Source organism: Lissotriton helveticus, chromosome 12 (genome assembly GCF_964261635.1).
Source record: "Lissotriton helveticus chromosome 12, aLisHel1.1, whole genome shotgun sequence".
Classification (NCBI taxonomy): Eukaryota; Metazoa; Chordata; class Amphibia; order Caudata; family Salamandridae; genus Lissotriton; species Lissotriton helveticus.
Window position 1 is genome coordinate 64,711,860 of NC_136073.1, and position 20,214 is coordinate 64,732,073.

At 45.8% G+C, this 20,214-nt stretch overlaps 1 protein-coding gene and 1 long non-coding RNA gene across 6 annotated transcripts in view; one reads left to right on the forward strand and one right to left on the reverse strand.

Moving 5' to 3' along the window:
* Positions 1–20,214, forward strand: part of LOC144799025 (uncharacterized) — a 708,806-nt gene that overhangs the window by 286,282 nt on the left and 402,310 nt on the right. The gene's annotated exons all lie outside the window — the stretch shown is intronic.
* The window catches only part of LOC144799023 (alpha-2,8-sialyltransferase 8F-like), a 358,709-nt gene continuing 352,794 nt past the window's right edge, over positions 14,300–20,214 (reverse strand). For all 4 annotated transcript variants that reach the window (XM_078670182.1, XM_078670181.1, XM_078670184.1 and 1 more), the window contains 2 exons: positions 15,784–15,873; positions 14,300–15,296 (listed from right to left, as the gene is read on the reverse strand). In XM_078670182.1, the coding sequence (XP_078526308.1) occupies positions 14,834–15,296; positions 15,784–15,873 (553 nt within the window). In that variant the 3' untranslated portion in view covers positions 14,300–14,833. The remainder of the gene's footprint in view (positions 15,297–15,783; positions 15,874–20,214) is intronic.

A 20,214-nucleotide genomic window follows, 5' to 3' on the forward strand; every position in this document is an offset into this window, starting at 1 on the left:
GCTCTGGCACGAAAGGCTCCAAGGGATGGTGCCTCAACTTCAACTGGAGGAGCAACTGCATCGGTGAGGGGGCGACCAGAACAGCTGATCCCAAATATTCAGACTGTTTTTAATGAGGCCTCAATCAAATGCAAACATTGTGATGCACTACTTTGTTACGGGGAACAAAGTATTTTGATCATTGCTCGAGCAATAGAGAACCACCGCTGCCGTCCCCAGCCCTTTTTTTGTTTGCTCCTGTTGAGCAGTTTGCCATTCCGTTTTTGTTTTTGTTGAGAAAAAAACAAAAAAAGAAGGAAAAAAAAGTTATTTTTAGAACTACCTCCAATTCTCAAAAAAGAGCTGTATTCTTAAAAAAATGAAAAAGAGTAACTGAAGTGGAGTGCAGTTAGAGAGAAGAGGAAAGTGAATGAGAAAGCAAAGAAAGGGATGAGAGGGGAAGGGAAGTGAAGTAGGGGGACTGAAAGAAAGTGAGTATGGGTAAGGAGAGTGAGGAGAAGGAGAGTGAACATGGGGAATGAGGATAAGTGAAGAAAATGTAGTAAAGGAACGGGGGTGTGGAAGGGTAAGAAAAGAGCACTAATGTTTAGGAAAGAGTGGAGATACAGACTGGATAAAGACAAGTGAGTGTGAGACAAGGTGAGTAAGGAAGTGAAGAGACAGAGAAAGTGAAAGAAAAAGTGAGAGTATAAGACTGAGGGCCTTATTTATGAGGCCATGTGTCACTTTCACACCGCCGGTGCGTCACTTTTTGTGACGCACCAGTGGTGTAAAAATTGCACCTTGTTGAGTCATATTTACAAAGTGACGCATCTAGGTAGATGCGTCACTTTGTAAACCCCTGCGCCACATTATACCTGCGCCAGGTATAATGTATGCAAAGGGGGCGTATTGACGCAAGGAAGGGTCGTAGAAGTGACGCAGTGAAATCTATGAGATTTCACTGCGTCACTTTTAGGACGCCTCACAGCAGGCGTAAGACTGACGCAGGCCCTTTCACATGGGGCTTGCCTCATGTGAAAGGATGCATTGCTGGAGTTGCGTCACTTTTGTGACACACTCCAGCAATGCGTCTCTTTTGCGCTTACAGATACGTCAGAAATACTGACGTATCTGTAACTCCTTGCGACATGATGCGTCTTACATTAAATATGACGCAACAGGAATGTCGCAAGGAGAGCGCACTGAGAAGTGATGCATCGCTGCTTTCACGCATCGATGCGTCATTTCTCATAAATGAGGCCCTGAGTGAGAGAGGAAAGAAACATAAGTGAGGAAGTGTGGCTGTGTTATTACCTCTAAACACTCAACTTTATTTTTTTACTCTATTTTTTTACACTGTTTTTCCCCGTGGTGCGCTCAGGGTGCCCGTACCAGAGAGCGTACCCGGGAACGCACCCAGCACTTACCCCGCGAAAATAAAAAAAGAAATAAAAAAGTTTTTTTGCCCTTCAGGGTCCTTCTAGGCCCCTCTCAGAAAACCTAGGGGTCAGGATGTGTCCACTCTGCCCCCTTTTAATTATATCCCCCTTTCTTTTTCACCTCTTGTGTCTCGATTCTACCGAGACACAAGATGGCGGACTCTCCGGACTGTTTAGAATGTTGACAGACATCCGACAGCCAATCAGCTTTCCGCTCGCGCACTCCCGTAGCCGGGTGCGCTCCCCGGTACGCGTACCGTGAGCGCTCGGAGCGCGCCTATAGATATATATGTGTTTTTGAAGTTAATTTAAAAAAAACACTGTAGCAATTTTCAGCAAATATAGCAAAGGCACATCTGCGTACCAGTCCCTACAATTTTGCCAAGTTTGGCGTAATTCCGTTCAGTGGTTCGGGCTGTAGACTTGTCAGACCGTCCTATGGAAATTAACATGAGGAAAACACGTTTTGGGACCCCCCTTTTTTCTCAGCCCCCACGAATCCCCCCGAAACTTTCAGGGAAAGAGCGCAGCGGAGCTGGCCAAAATTTTCGAAAATTACACACAAATTCCTCAAGCGGCGCCAGAGTTATTCCCAATAGAATGTTGCAGATTTCCTATGGTAGCCAATCCTAACTATAACTACCTACTGGCGACCGCCAGTAGGTAATATATATATTATACACACCTTTACTAGGCAGATTCCACATGCAGGCATGGAGGCGCGCCCACTGTGGATTAATATGAGAAGACTACATCACCCAGCATGCCTCACATGAGGCCACGCCTACCGCAGCAGGGGATGAATATCGTAGTGTTCTCTGGTAAGCGCCTGCAGCCTGCATTTGCCATTTTACGCCACTGAAGAAAGGCAGTTCGCCTGAAACGCGTCTGGCGTTTGAACTTGGGACACCACTGCTTCCTGGAACGAGCCTGCTGGCAGGCTGTTCATTACCAATAAAGTGGGTTTTAATCTACCTTCACAAGGCTTGCTTCTCAATTGGGACTCTGCTTTGGTTGGATCTATAGCGGCCCCCCAGGTCGCGAGAACAAACCTGTCGTTACAACGGATCCTGGACGGTATGCGCTGTCCACGAAGGAGTGAAGGCGGAGCCGAAATCATGCAGAGGAGGCAAGCTCCGACACCCCAGTGAACAGCACACAAAGCGGGGCAGGGGCAGCCCTGGAAGACACACCTTTACTAGGCAGATTCCACATGCAGGCATGGAGGCGCGCCCACTGTGGATTAATATGAGAAGACTACATCACCCAGCATGCCTCACATGAGGCCACGCCTACCGCAGCAGGGGATGAATATCGTAGTGTTCTCTGGTAAGCGCCTGCAGCCTGCATTTGCCATTTTACGCCACTGAAGAAAGGCAGTTCGCCTGAAACGCGTCTGGCGTTTGAACTTGGGACACCACTGCTTCCTGGAACGAGCCTGCTGGCAGGCTGTTCATTACCAATAAAGTGGGTTTTAATCTACCTTCACAAGGCTTGCTTCTCAATTGGGACTCTGCTTTGGTTGGATCTATAGCGGCCCCCCAGGTCGCGAGAACAAACCTGTTGTTACAACGGATCCTGGACGGTATGCGCTGTCCACGAAGGAGTGAAGGCGGAGCCGAAATCATGCAGAGGAGGCAAGCTCCGACACCCCAGTGAACAGCACACAAAGCGGGGCAGGGGCAGCCCTGGAAGACACACCTTTACTAGGCAGATTCCACATGCAGGCATGGAGGCGCGCCCACTGTGGATTAATATGAGAAGACTACATCACCCAGCATGCCTCACATGAGGCCACGCCTACCGCAGCAGGGGATGAATATCGTAGTGTTCTCTGGTAAGCGCCTGCAGCCTGCATTTGCCATTTTACGCCACTGAAGAAAGGCAGTTCGCCTGAAACGCGTCTGGCGTTTGAACTTGGGACACCACTGCTTCCTGGAACGAGCCTGCTGGCAGGCTGTTCATTACCAATAAAGTGGGTTTTAATCTACCTTCACAAGGCTTGCTTCTCAATTGGGACTCTGCTTTGGTTGGATCTATAGCGGCCCCCCAGGTCGCGAGAACAAACCTGTCGTTACAACGGATCCTGGACGGTATGCGCTGTCCACGAAGGAGTGAAGGCGGAGCCGAAATCATGCAGAGGAGGCAAGCTCCGACACCCCAGTGAACAGCACACAAAGCGGGGCAGGGGCAGCCCTGGAAGACACACCTTTACTAGGCAGATTCCACATGCAGGCATGGAGGCGCGCCCACTGTGGATTAATATGAGAAGACTACATCACCCAGCATGCCTCACATGAGGCCACGCCTACCGCAGCAGGGGATGAATATCGTAGTGTTCTCTGGTAAGCGCCTGCAGCCTGCATTTGCCATTTTACGCCACTGAAGAAAGGCAGTTCGCCTGAAACGCGTCTGGCGTTTGAACTTGGGACACCACTGCTTCCTGGAACGAGCCTGCTGGCAGGCTGTTCATTACCAATAAAGTGGGTTTTAATCTACCTTCACAAGGCTTGCTTCTCAATTGGGACTCTGCTTTGGTTGGATATATATATATATATATATATATATACACTGAAAAATCACAGTTATGTGTTAGTTATAGTTCAGCAAGTACAAAACTAAAAAAACTCTCAATTTCCCGTATTACTACATGGAACGTTACAATTAACATCATAATTCCTGCCACCACCCATGAATTGCTCTTTGTAGATAGCATTTATTGCATGGTAAGGCGTAAGTTGTGATGTGAGCTCTTGGTTTGTAAGACAAGCAACTGGAAGCATGTAATATTGAATTTCCTGCTGTTTTTTTCTTAACAATAGTTTGTTTTTGATATATATCTTCGTGTTCAGAAAATCAGCCTCATTCTTACTCGTGCACTTTAAATGTAAGTTGTTTGCATTGATTTTGGTGTTTTAGTGGTTTTTACTTATTTAATTACTCCCACTAGAAGCCCTTTATAAAGTTTAATCATCTGTCTTACACTTTTATTAATTCTCACCACCACCACTATTCATTGAAACAATTCATCTTGATATGTTTTTATTTCATTAATGCTTTTCTTTCATTCTTCAGATGTTAGATTGACATGTTCTTACATCTATCAAATGTTCCTCCATTTGTTATTTCAATCTCCAAGATGTACACACAAATCTGCATCAAGATTGTGACCTATGGGCTGCAGTGTGTTCAACTGCAATATCAGGTGTGATCTAACTTGTCTGTTTTCCCTTTTTCAGCACTCTTTCATTTACCCTTGACCCTGTTTACAGGTTAGGCTGCTCCCCCACTGCACAGCGCCACCCGTGTGCTCGTGCCTCAGCCCCCTGCTGCTGTAGTTCAACGCTGCCCCTCCCTCTCATATTGTGCCTCTCCTGTAACTGTTTGTTTCTTGGCAACTGTTATCTGTTACTGTATTTGCTTCTGTTCATCGGTTTCCCTATTTCTGGTTTTGGACTTCACTGCCTTTGCCTTCCGTTTTTCACCTGCTTGTTTTTCCCACCGCTGCCTCTACTGCGGGCCGCCCCCTGCTTGTCGATTTGCCACCCCACTCCCGCCTCCCAGCTGCTACTCCCTCCCACCTCCTCCTATATGGCGGCTAAGGCGGCTAAGGCAAGCCCGTCTGCGCCTGTCTACGCCTGGACCGCACCCAGCGCAAGTACCCCTGGCCTCCGCAAATGCCACGTTGCCCGACACCACTACGTTGCCAACACCGGACGATCAAATAGCTGCTTCCTGGCCACCCCGAAGCGCACCAAAGGACCCTTCACCTGTCTCCGAGCAGCCAACCCACCCACCAGGACAGGACGCAACCACCTCAGATGCATACTACTGAACACCCGTACCGCACGCAAACACGCAGTCGAACTCTGGGACCTGCTCGACACATCCTCCACGGATGTCGCCTTCCTGACAGAGACCTGGATGAACGAATCCTCGGCATCGGACATTACCATAGCCATCCCAGACGGCTACAAGATCACCCGCAGAGACGGCACCAACGGAGTAGGAGGGGGAATCGCCATCATCCACACGTCCACCCTCAAGGTTTCAACCAACTCCGACAACATCCTCAGCACCTGCGCTTCCAGATCCACACTGATCACAACACCACCCTGAGAGGAACTATGATCTACAGATCACCCGGAACCCGGCCTCAGTTCATCGACTCCATCGCCAACTTCGTCAGCACGCACTCCACGGATTACATCCTCCTCGGAGACCTGAACTTCCACCTCAAGAACAACGACACCAACTTCACCACCCTGATCGACAACCATGCCAACCTCGGACTCCCGACAGCTCGTCACAATGCCCACCCACTCCATCGGCCACACCCTTGATCCTATCTTCTCCTCAAGCTCCCACGTCTCCTTCAGCCACACCACCGAACTCCACTGGACCGACCATCGCTGCATCCACTTCACCTTCCGGAAACCCACCAAGCACCACCGCACCCAACAGATCCCCCGCCGCTGCTGGAGCAAAATCACCGAAGACCAGCTAAACACCGCCCTCGCCCAAAGCCCACCCGCCGACCCCGACGCCAGCAACCTCAGGCGTTGGATCAACGACCGCCAACACCCTCGCCCCGATCAAGAAACCCTCCAACAGACACACCAACAAGAATGCCAGCTAGTTCTCCGCGGACCGCCGGACCTCCAAACAAACCTGCCGAAGACTAGAGAAGAAATGGCATCGTGAACAGACACCGGAGAACCACACAGCCCACAAGAACGCCATGCACCAACACCATAACCTCATCAGATCTGCCAAAACGACCTCCTTCAAGGACCGCCTCGACAACAACGCACTTAACAGCAAAGAGCTCTCCAACATCGTGAAGGAACTTTCCAACCCCAGCTCCAACACCAACAACATCCCACCATCGCAAGACCTGTGCAACTCCCTGGCCACCTTCTTCCATCGCAAGATCACAGACATCCACGACAGCTTCGACAACCAGACCACCACGACAGCCAACGACACCTCAGACCCCACGACCACCACCCACAACGACCCCCTGCTCACCTGGACTAACATTAACAACGACGATACCATCAAAATCATGAACACCATCCACTCCGGCTCCCCGTCAGACCCGTGCCCGCACCATATCTTCAACAAAGCCAGCGCCACCATCGCACCCCATCTCCGCAAGGCCATTAACAGCTCCTTCAAGACCGCGACCTTCCCGGAGAGCTGGAAGCACGCCAAGATCAACTCCTTGCTCAAGAAACCCAAGGAAGATTCGAGGGACCTAAAGAACTTCCGGCCCATCTTCCTGCTCCCGTTCCCGGCGAAGGTCATCGAGAAAACCGTCAACAAGCAGCTGACCCGCTACCTCGTGGAGAACAACATCCTGGACCCCTCCCAGTCTGGGATCCGCAGCAACCACAGCATCGTAACTGCCCTCATCCCCGCCATTGATGACATCTGGGCCCTGCTGGACAACGGTGAAACCACGGCTCTCATCTCAAGACCTGGCTGTTAGAGCAGCAGCTACTCCCCCACCCCCTCTTCCCCCCCAGCGCCTTGAGACCCTCATGGATGAGTTGTGCGCTCTACAAATTTCCTGAGTGATTGATTGATTTAGACCCACTTTCTTTCTAAAGCATTGAATGTTAAAGATCTATTGTCTCCATTGTTGTCTTCATGGTAGTGTCCTTCCCAAAGGTTAAATAAATCATCTACATATCACAAGCTCAATACTATTATATTCACATATTTCTCATTATCCTCATTCTATGCTTCTACTTTCTAATACCAGCTCATCACCAAATTTCTATAAAACGTGACAAATAAGTGGCCCATGATTGTACCAGATTAAACAAGTAGTTGTTGTGTAAACTGATTGAGATGAGAGCATTTCTAACATTCTATTGTGTTTTAATTTGTATATCAATCTTTCTTTCAGGAAGGCTTTGCTAGCCTTTAAACCCCTTGTGGAATCTATGTGTGCTGGATTGTTACGGCCATGGTTCCATCCTATTTTGTGGGGGTCAAGGAACTCTCCATATGTATGTAGGAAAGTCCATCACATCTCAGATGTAGACTGGTAGTCATTTTACCAGGAGTGCCAAAAATGTCCTATATATTTGCCCGTTTTTTTTCAAAAGTGAATCAAAGAAGACAATTATTAATGTCCCTGGAAGTTGTGTCTCATTTTTAGGGCTCGCCTGGCGTTGCAGCGCAAAGCGCTGCCGCCAGCGAGCCTTATTGTCGTTGTGTTGCCTCCCCCAAGTGGTACAGACCAGTGCACGAGCAGACACCGGTCTGTGAACGCGCTTCTAAGATGCGCTTCCCCAGAAACGGGCGAAGACTGCAGGCGCCGCCACTGGCACGAGCCGCAGGGAACGCCAACGTGCACGCTCACGGCGTCACGCTCCTGCCCTCCCGCGTCTCTTCCAAGGGTGTTCTGGCTCCAGTCCGACTTGTTTTAGAACTTGTGCCCTGATAATTCCTACCGTGGGCCATTGTTGAAAGGGGTATGCCAAGAACTACCGTGGATTGCTACACACCGTAAGTGAAGTAAGTTAAAAGCTTTACACACTAAACAATGTTGAAAGCACTGCAACTACGTTACATTGCAAACGATAGGCCTAATTGTTCAAATGCCATTTCAAAGATCTGTGCGCCTCTCCCAGCGAAGGGCAAGTGACTGAAAATATCAATCTAAAGGAACGAAAATAACGAGCAGAAAACTCAGTTTGTCTTACTCACTGGCCAGACAGTGTCACTGTGTTTTCTTCTGTCTTATTCCAGGCTGCCCCGCAACTCCGTACGGGACACTTTTACCTCTACGCTTTGGTAAGTCACAACGCTTTCATCAACCGGAGTGCGAACCGCTCAGCCAGTCCATTAAAGCACTAATGGAATATTGACTACCGGCACCGCCTACTTGGGACGTCATTTCCGGGTCGATGAAACAGCATCTTTATGCGTGTTTGCTTTTGTGTGATCCTTCCTGAAGTTGGGGTGGCTTCTTCCGGGGCAAGCTGTTCTCCCTTTCAACTATTCCCAGTGAAGGAACAGTACATTTGTTTGCCCTCCCCTAGTTTATTTTTAGTTACACGTTAGTATCTTGTGCTCTGGATTAAATCACCGAACAAATCCTTAATTGAAGACTTTTATTGAATTACCAGTAAAACACACAACTTTAAAATGCATTTTCAGCTGTTTGCCATTTGAATTTATTTTTTCTGTAATAGGGTAAACCAACCATACTATTAACAACCAGCATTTCCTCCAATCTCCCACAGTCTATGTCATAAGAGAGGTAACATGCCTAAAAGGAACCCATGACGTACATTAAATTAGGTTGACATGACCATATTTTGAGGACTCGGCTCGCACTTTGGCCAGAGCCTCCAGACAGGCCCCTGGCTCGGCTCTTCTACTTGCTCGGCTCCTGCTATAAATTCTCGAGCTCACCCAATTCTAATGCTAACACTTTTTAATCCGCATGCGCCGTTATTTTATATTTTCACTTAAGTAAGAATGATGACTCGCAGGTTTGCTTTACTGAAGTAATCATCTCTATGAGCTTCAGCAGTGTTTTACCATGCAGTGTTTTCTCGCTAAAGCACTGTGACGCAGTTGTATTTTAAGCAGATGGGCTGATTGCTGGGCGACTAGACCAGTCCAGGAACAAAATCACACGGTGCCACAGTGTGACACACGATATCTGCTCTCATCATCACACTTTAGCAGGGAAAACGAAATGCTTGAAGTCCATTGAGGGGTGTGAAAACACCCCAGGACATCGGCACCAGCCTCCTTTATCTTTTCTTTTTTGGAGGGTGGGGTGGAGGGGGGCTAGGAGGCGGGGTGGGGTTCAAAAGTGCCTCCTAGGTACTTCTCGGCACGAGGCCCCGCCCCTTCTCACACTGACATTGTTCTTCAAGTTGGCAGGAATGTGAGTATTGTTTCTGAAGAGTTCAAGGTGAGAACTCGTAAGCACCATTTTCTTTATTATTTTTCCATTGATGGCAGTCAGCGAGTAAGTAGCTTGCTATCTATCCCGAGGCAGTGTGGGAAAAATTCTGTGCATTAAGCACCGAGCAACCCCTGAGAGCTGCCAAAAGAACATTTGAGAGGGAAACCCAGCTTTGGGGCCAGGATTTCACAGACAATTGCGGAGCCAAAGCAACTTGAAACGCAGCCAAGCAGCTGTCCGCTCTGAACTCTGCCTATTAGGAATCTGCACGCCTCACACTGCTGCACGCCACACACACTTCTGCACGCCACACACTGCTGCATGCCTCACACTGCTGCACGCTGCACGCCACACACTGCTGCACACCACACACTGCTGCACGCCTCACACTGCTGCATGCCTCACACTGCTGCACGCCTCACACTGCTGCACGCCACACACTGCTGCACGCCTCACATTGCTGGACGCCTCACACTGCTGCACGCCTAACACTGCTACACGCCTCACACTGCTGCACGCTGCACGCCTCACACTGCTGCACGCCACACACTCCTGCATGCCTCACACTGCTGCATGCCTCACACTGCTGCACGCCGCACACTGCTGCATGCCGCACACTGCTGCATTACTCACACTGCTGCACGCCTCACACTGCTGCATGCTGCACGCCTCACACTGCTGCACGCCTCACACTACTGCACGCCTCACACTGCTGCACGCCTCACACTGCTGCACGCCTCACAATGCTGCACGCATCACACTGCTGCACACATCACACTGCTGCACCCTGCACACTGCTGCACGCCTCCCACTGCTGCACGCCTCCCTCTGCTGCACGCCTCACACTGCTGCACGCCTCACACTGCTGCGCACCTCACACTGCTGCATGCTGCACACTGCTGCATTACTCACACTTCTGTATGCTGCACACTACCGCACAAATCACACTGCTGCACGCCTCACACTGCTGCACTACTCACACTGCTGCATTACTCACACTGCTGCATTACTCACACTGCTGCACGCCACGCACTGCTGCATGCCATGCACTGCTGCACGCCACGCACTGCTGCACGTCATGCACTGCTGCACGCCACACACTGCTGCACGCCACACACTGCTGCACGCCACACACTGCTGCACACCACACACTGCTGCACGCCTCACAACACCACCACATCACTCAGGGACACCACCATATCACTCTCGGATACCACCACATCACTCTAGGACACCACCACATCACTCTGGGACACCACCACATCACTCTGAGACACCACCACATCACTCTAGGACACCACCACATCACTCAGGGACACCACCACATCACTCTGAGACACCACCACATCACTCTGAGACACCACCACATCACTCTGGGACACCACCACATCACTCAGGGGCACCACCACATCACTCAGGGGCACCACCACATCACTCAGGGACATTACCACATCACTCAGGGACACCACCACATCACTCACAGAAACCACCACATCACTCACTGAACACCACCACATCACTCACGGAAGACCACCACATCACTCTGGGGCATCACTCAGGGGCACCACCACATCACTCAGGGGCACCACCACGTCACTCAGGGGCACCACCACATCACTCAGGGGCACCACCACATCACTCAGGGACACCACCACATCAATCAGGGACACCACCACATCACTCAGGGACACCACCACATCACTCTAGGAACACCACCACGTCACTCTGGGACACCACCACATCACTCAGCCCAACCACAACAGCATCACTCAGCACCACAACAGCATCACTCAGCACCACAACAGGACTGTCCTTGCCTGCTACCAACAAGCATTGCCATTGCCAATAGGACCCGCATTAGGAAAGTGTAAGCTATTGGCTTTGTGAATAACAATGCTATTAATTTATATATTTTCAAAGCAAACACATATTAAAATAAAAATGTCCTTTACAATACCAATAGCTCACAATTTCCTAATGCGAGACCTATTGCATTGCAAATGCTTGTTATGATCTTTGGAATTAGACAGAGGGTGGGTATTTCATGATACATTACTCATAAATATTCTTTTCCTTCTAATCTATCAATTCCCTCTCTGTCCATTCCTGGTGGTATGTCGGTTTTAGATATTGCATTGGATGTTGCTTAATCTTTGTATATTTGTTGATGTCTTCAAATATATTTTTCTGCTCCCTAACCATCACATTTCCAAATTCGATGACTGGTTTAATTGCAATTCTTCTGTCTACTTTTTTTAAAAATTCTTCTGTCTACTTATACTGCTTTCTGGGTTTTCTGTTTTTCCAATGTTAAAATTGTGTTTTTCCATATGTGAATTTACTCTCTCCGATTGATCAAGTTCATTTAATATTCGCTCATAAAATATTACCTGCTGGTAATTAGGACAGAATTTAGATGTATTTTTTTTTGGAGGCCACTCTGACCTCTTTCATATGTGTGTATATTAAATTCATGGACCCATTCAACATCCTAGCCAACCTCATCTTTCTTCAAATTCTGCTACAAGTGCAATTATGTTTTTACGATTGCATACTTGTAAATTAATTATTTTTCCACTTTCCATTTTTATTCTTATCATTATCTCTTTCTTTTTTTAACTTTAAGTGGCATGTGCCTAAACAGAAATCCCTTGGAAACAGGTATAAATCTATTTTTTTGTGTTGATTAAGTCAGTAGGTTGCGTTGGGTATAAAGTAATATTTCTTAGAGGGAGAATTCGATGTTTGATAGATTGTTCATTTTCATTGTTTCATTATTTTCTGAGCTTTTCCTTTGCCAAATCTTGTCTCTCTTTTTGTTGCTGTTCCACATATTTCCTCTTCTTGTAATACTCTTTCTTAATTTCCTCTTCCTCAAACAGCATTCTTGTTCCAATTAGCGATCTGATCTAGATGCTTCAGGTGCGTTTTGTCTAAAAAAGTAAAAAAATGTACTTGTTCTGTTCCCCTTGTCTGACCTTCCTCTTTTAATAAATCTTTCTGTCTTTTCATTTTCTGAAAAAATATTTTTCTGCTCAATTGATAGATGTTTTATTAATAGTTGAATTGATTTATTACCCATATCCATCTTCAAATTACTCCAGTATTGTAATAATGCTGCACTAGCTTTCTTGTGTGTAGGTAATGCTAGAGTTCTTAAACTTCATATAACTCAATTCACTTATACATAATATTTGTGATAGATAATGTCTCAGGATTTGGTAAGTTATTTTTTCTCTCATTTTCCCAACATTAATACCCGCTACTTACTATCGCCCTTCTCAGCATTTGTATCCAATATATTCCTTTGCAATGTCACACTATTTTTGTCTTTAAATTCATCCACACCTGCATATCTTGCTGCATGTTTTAGCTCTATCCTCCACCCGTTAGTTTTCTATTTCCTTTATGGATTACTTCACACTTGATGATGATACTGTTATTTTGTTGAGTCCCTGATTTTCAAATATCCACCTTATCCTACAGTTTCCATAACTCTCTACAAGCAGCAGTTCGGAAAGTTATTGCAAACTTATGTTGTCACAGACACCTACACCTAACACAGGTTTGCCTCATGGAGGGAGACATAAGCAGGCTTTAAGTAGGTGTCAAGAATGCTGACTTACTTGTACTTACCTACAAAGTAATCTTCAGTTAATGTATAGACTGCTTGTGTAAATATTGCGGAACCTATCGGTGATGTAATGACTGCCAATGTAATGCATGTGACATAATGGGGGTAAAGTGTGCTGTTAGAGTTATCACTTTGACAACTGTAGGCTTTTGTGCTGTAATATATGTGTGTGTGAGGAGTGAGCCAGAAAGAGGGGATGAGAGAGAGAAAAGACACAGAGGAAAAAGGTGTGGGAACGTGGAAAAATATGTTATAATATGGGTTTGTATGTGTTGTGTGTGTTTGTGTGTGTGGGTGGGTGTATGTATGTGGACTGTTAGAATACAGTAGGCTTAACAGGTTGAGGCATAAGATTACGGTTATTACTTTACAATACAGTATGTTCAGCACTTTATATGCAATACTTGAAGTTATTGAGTTATAAAATTATAATTATCTTATAATATATCCTCTTTCAGTAATGTGTTACTTTATGTTTGAGTGCCAAATTCCTTTAAGGGGCAAGAGATTTCCTTCAAGATCCCTTGAGTACATTTCTATTTGTTTGTATTTTACTATGAAGACTTACATTGCCTTATATGTGCCTCTTTTATAGATATTTTGTTACTGGCTTTCTGCGGTTGACAAATGTTTAACTAAGTGCACACCTTTTAATTTCTTAATTAAATCAAGGAGGGTATAATAATCTAATTCTTGATTGAAGCAAAGAGGGTATAATTCAATTCATGATTGAAGGACGGAGAGGATAATTCAGACCTTAAATGAAGAAAAGGGGGTATAATTCAATCCATGATTGAAGCAAAGGGGAATAATGCAATTCAGTGTTTAAGCAAAGAGGGTATAATTCAATCTATGAATGAAGAAAAAGGGATATAATTACATCCATGAACAAAGCCAGGAGGGTATTATTCAATCCGTGGTTGAAGGGTATAACCCAATCCTTGATTGAAGAAAAGGTGGTATATTCAATCCATGATTTAAGTAAGGTGGGTATAGTTCAATCCTAATTTAAGGCAAGAGGGTAAAGTAGAATCCTGGATTGAAGCGAAGAGGGTTTAATCCATTTCTTGATAGAAGCAAGGGAGGTATAATTAAATTCTTGATTGAAAGAAGGAAGGTACACTTGTGTGGGTGAGAACTGTGATCAGTGAGTGGTCCTTTTGAGAATTCAGCTTTTCAAACTAGATGCACACCTCTCAATGCCAGGATTCCCACAGCTCAACTGAACACTCTGTCAGTTCTAATTTCGAGTCTTTATTAAAAAATCTTTTATTGGATATATTTAAAAAAAAAAGATAAAATGCGTGCAATAATAAATAATGTGTTTATTTGTTAAGTAGTATTTAATTATCAATAAAGAAACACAGGCAAGGAGTGTTTTTCTGGAACATCTTTATAAACTACTAAAGACATTTGTTTACAAGATATGTTAGCCACTCTAGCCATTTTGACATCAGTGGGGTGAAAGGCAAGACACAGCAGTGCAAGAAGTAGGCCTACATGTAATTTACATACTGCCACTTCAAAATGTTGGGAAAATTACGCTAATTTACACAAAGGTGCATGCCAAGTATCTCATGTGACTTTTCTAGGTGAGGACCTATATTGCATAGAAAACCTACTCAAGCTACCGCGGGAGACTGCTTTGAGCAGAAAATGCCTCTTGGCAAGACATCTTCTCGAAACATATTACTGCGTGTGAAAATGACACAAAGTTTTACGGTATAAACAATGGCAATCATTTCACATATATTGTGTAATCCAAAATCCAGTAATTCTCCAGAATGTATGCTCTTATTGGCAATTACACATGGAATTAATCAGAACCAATGTCCCATGTCAGAAGCATTGCCCCGCGTGTAGCCGCAGTGCCCCATCAATGTGCATCTGAGAGTAGATTAAGAATTCCTTAGGCATAGAGTGCACTGCCTTGTTGGGCATGATCTTGTCATAGTAATGGTAACGAAGTTTATTGCCCTTCCAGTCGGTGCTGAATGGCCAGAAGCCATATAGGGTAATGGTGTCGCAGAGCTCAAGGGCCGCGCTGACTAGCATGAATCCCGATGACAACCTATGTACCTTCAGCCCCTTGGTCTTCCAGTGCTGCGCCAGCTTCTGAAGGTATACGGGATGGAAGGACACCATCTTGGAGGCCAGGCCAAAGTCCTCAAGCGTGTACTGCACCTTGAAGGACACCTCGGTGTTCCCCGTGAAGGAGAACACTGGCATCAGGATTAGGGCATCTCCATAGGGCTGCATCATGACCCCAAAGGCTTTCCTTCCGTGATTTAAATTATGAAACCTAAAACAAAAGAAAAAAGGCACACAAGCCTATGTCAGTCTTAAGTTCAAGCTTTCATGTTGTAAGTACAAATAGCAGCCAAGAAAGGCTTAGTCCTTTAATAGCATCTAAAATGGCCAAGGCCACATAGAGGGGATTTATTTTAATGAAAGATCAAAGGGAGAGTATAGTGGATGGTGGTGGGGTGGGAAGTAAAACACGAAAAATTGATGAATCTAGCACAAAAGTGCCCTTCCAAGTATGCTACGTTATGAATTGATGTAGGGCTTATTCTGCCACTGGTATGTATGGCCCTGAAGTGGGAAGAACTCTACTGACAAATATGTGGAATGTGAGGAGCATTATACATTTTTTTCCTGTTTATTATTTCAATCGCTACAACACTGAAATAGTATTGAAAGCGAATACACTGTTGAGATAGCCTACAGTGCCAAAATAGCCAAAAAGCTAACGAGTGTAGAAATACATTTGAGGGTCTCGACAGTACCTTTGACTCAAAATGCTCGGGTTTACAGTGACGAGGTGAACTTTCTTTCCTGCATCATTCGTATAGTTGAGGAGCGGCGGCGCGTTGAATCTGTGAGGAGATGCGGAAAAGACAAGAGATGAGAGACCTGGGCAAAACTCGACCTGCAGGGTGGCAGCTTCAGGTGCCCCCCGAGTGCATCTTTCCTGAATAAGAGTGCAAGGGCAGAAGGAAAACGTGTTACCAAGCACTACGAAGTGGAGGTTCTCTGACAGGGTTAGAAAAAAAAAAGGAGTTGTATCTTTTTTGCCACCCAAAACAGCTAAATGTTATTTTAAAACTATAAAAATCACAGAAAAGCAAACCTAAGCTCCATCTCCCATGATGCCCTTCTTTCTAAACTCGATTTCCCATAATGCCCTTCTTTCTAAACTCCATTTCCCATGATGCCCTTCTTCCCTCTGGCCACTGCTTCCTCCCCAGAGCTCTCAACGGCAGCCATGTTAAGAAGGTCTTGCTTTCTGCTAATGAAAAAGCAAAATCTAAACAGCGCAGTTCTACACAGATCAACTTCAAACAATAGTGTCAGCATCACACCTCACGCTACTAGTGAAGCGGTTTCTTCCTGCAAAATGCTAGACTTCTTAAAAAAATACCTCAAATCATTAACTTTGGGAGGGGATTATGACCCTAGTGCAGGCAGGCAATGTGCGGCCCTTCCCGTTGCTTAAATTCTTGTGCACTTGGGTGCTTGGAGTGGTAGAAAACCTGAAATATTGAAGGTGGGTTCTCACGCACCTCCAAACTTGATTACTTCATGCTAATGAGCGCTAATTATGTATTTAACATGTTTACAGGAGTATCCAGCACTACGTACCAATTGTGGTTGGAAAACATTTGAGAGACTATGAATATCTATACAGTTGAGGACTACATTTACCATAATTTCTTTGGAAGACTGGTGCAGGCAAGCAGGCAGTGTGCTTCCACCCCCCCTCTCCCCTTCTTGCATCTTCTTAAGAACTCTGATATCTCAAAGCTGACAGGTGGTGAAGGAAAGCTCTGTCCTTCCCTGATCACCACATTGTGTCTTTTACTCACCCTATGATGGCTCTTTCCTCTTTTCTGCCTTCTCAGGACTGGTAAACCTTGGTCTTTCTCCTTCAGCTGCTTGCCCTACAACTGCAACCTCTGACTTTCAGCTCCTGCACAGTCAATGCAGCCCCTTCTCCTCTTACATATATCGCACATTAGCTAGTGTGTCACTTAGCTGGTCACACATACTCTGTAGACCACCTTCTAAATTCACTTTTCACATAAGGTCCTGATGAAAATCAGATTAAACAAGAGGCCTGGATGAAACATGTTGACCACATTGGATGTGGGAGTTCATAGTTACCTCCACACACATCCGCCGCCTTGCTTTTATCACTGCCTAGGGCCCACCATTAAAATAGTCCCAGTGGATATTGGGACCCTTAGGACAGTTTTTAACACACACTCTCAACACCATCACTGCACACTCACTTAACAAAACCCGCTCCGCTGTAGTCAGGCGTCGCGGCACACCCTAGGCAAACTCAGTGCCCTGGTTGGGGCCTGATGATGAAGGATGCCACCAACTACGTTGGTGGGTGAGGGCCTTCATAAAAAAACTAATGTTTTTTCCTTACTCTTGAACACACATCTCGAGCTTCTATTCACCAGCTAGTTTATGTTGATTCTCATTGATGTAACGAGATGCAGTTTGTTGCAATGACCTGAAACCACTGTCTACTTTTAGCTGCTTCTGAGTGGCCTCAATGCAGAGTTGATGGCGTATATTTTTGATTCAATAATGCACAAACTTGATTTTGTTTTCTCTATAATCAGGATGGGCAGTTTTTGGCACATGCCAGATCTGACAGTAGGACTGAAGGTTACTGAGATGGTTGTGGAATTCTAGCTTCCAGATAACAAATATCACCATGACCTAGATCACAAAATACAGAGATAAGTGTTAATTTGACTGGTTCTAGAGCTTGTGGGCTCTGTGAAGGGCTACACAATTGTACAACAGTTGTATGTCGAAATATGAACAGCAAAGATTTCATGGAACCATAATATTGTGTTAAAAATATCCAGGACAAAAAGATTGAGAAGATAAGTGCATATAGGTAAGCATAGATTTACTTAACTCCACATCTACTTAGCTTGCATATATATGCGGGAGAAATAAAACAGCTTTAGCACAACTTTTGGGTCTGCATCCTTTCTTGCTGGAAAGCGGATTTGGGAACGGAGTTCAGAACATAATTATCGGCAGGCTTTGCCGATTTCTGCAGACCCCTCCTTCAAACAGGGCCGAGCGGCAAGGAGCCTACTTCCGGGTTTCCCGGCGAGAATTGCATCGTGTTGCGAGAAGCCGCGGCAGCCCCCAAGCAGCAGGATCTCCAATACCGGAGCGAAGCAGACGGGACGCGGACATCGGGTCAGAGGACTTCGGATCCGTGGCAACTGCGAGCGAGGGAGGAGAGCTGCAGCATACTTGGTGAAGAAGTGACCTGGGCGGGCTGGAACAGGACGGGAGTGCCGGTATCTACAGCCGCGGGTTAAGTGCAACTTTAACAACAAGCACACAAGCAAGTATAGCACCATGGCCGCCGACAGGCTTAGGAGCCGCGAGGAAGCGGCAAAAGATATGTTTGATGATACGCCGAGTGGAAAGCAGGCACAAGGCGCACAAGCCAAAATCATCACGCAGGAGGCTATGGGCGCAAGGGAACATTTTAAAAAACTGGAAAAGCTGATGATACGTGAGCAGGCGAAGTGGTGAGAGAATAAATCATTAACTCGCTATCTGGAGGTGGGCAGGATTTCTAGGGGCCTCAGGATCATGTTGGCCCCTAGTTACAAGAATCCGGACCCTGCCATGCTGACGGAGTGGGCTAACTGTAACTTGGACTCCTCCCGCAGATTGGTAGAGATTTTGGTAAAATATGCCATAAGTGATCAAGAGAAGCTGCAAAAACAAATAGATGAATTGGAATCCATGATTGAGAAACTTGGAGAAGGGACAGAAGTGAAAAAATATAGAGAAGATATGATGGCGAGACTGCACAGGGAGGAGGATATCATCAAAAAAAGAAAAATCTTCAAATTCCAAAGGGACAAAATTGATTATGAGCAGGGGCGTGTATTTACGTTTGCCAAAAGATTTGATGCAGTCAAAGCAGCCAGTAACAATACTAAAAAAGCAATGGAAATAAATAACAAGTCCTAGGGCAATGAGGTCGCTTCCACCTTGGGCTCAGCCACGGATATGAGTTTTATTGTGGATAGTGAATCAGAGGGTGAGCAGCAACGTGGATTGGGGTTTCCAAAGCCATCCCTGGGGCAGGAACTGAATTACATGAGGCAAGACAGGAAACAAACACTAAGGCCTCGTGTACAAGTTTCAAAACCCCCAGTAGAAGGACCCAAAAGCGGCGGGCAAGGCGCCGAAGCAGGCGGAAACAACAACGTATACAACAAAAAAACAAACCGGGGATGGAGACGCAGATAGATACCAACAGCCAGAAACCTGATGCAAATTCAGTGGTGAACTTAACGAAACATGAAACTCAATGAGGACGAACGCAGAATTTTAAGTTTGGGTCTATCTTATAGTCCAAAAAACAGATTTAATTATGCACAAACCAGAATAGACATGTTCAAATTTGTACGCAAGCTCATGTTACGAAAGCATCACACAATACAAGGGGGGCATAATCGTACCATCAGAGAGATACAGGGATCTGATATTACTGCAAGCCCATCTTTGACGGCTGGAGATGAGGGCCTACTAAAGGACATAATGGAACTACGAATGGAGCATGGGCAAGACAGTCAGGAGGCAGTTTCAGGGTGCCCTGCAGAGGTGATTATTCATACCCCATTTAAAGCTAAATCAACCTTTTGTCCGCTTATGTTAAAGGACAACCTAGACATGTTTAGTGACAAAGTAACTGTCGAGCTCAAGAAATTACATTCAGCCATAGCATACAAAAAGAGGAACTATAGTGAGCATGACAATAGATATTTCCAACTGATCCAAAAATTGAAGGGACATAAGAACATCATTATAAGACAGTCTTATAAGGGGGGCAACGTGATCTTATGGCATGGAGGAAGCAATGAAGCATCTAAACAACAGAGATTGCCATAAAAAAAGTTAATTGTCTACTGTTAAGGATACATGGAATGACTGCCAAGGCAAATTGTTAGCTTGGAAATCTGCAGGATTAATCACAAAGGATGACTTCAAATATCTAAAAGTGGATTATCCTATTCTGCCGGTGATCTATTTCATTCCTAAGGTCCATAAAGACATTCTCAAGCCACCAGGACGGCCCATTATATCGGCCAGAGGGAGTACAATGGAGAATGTCTCTAAATATGTGGATTTTTTCCTCCAGGACTGTCACGGGGTAC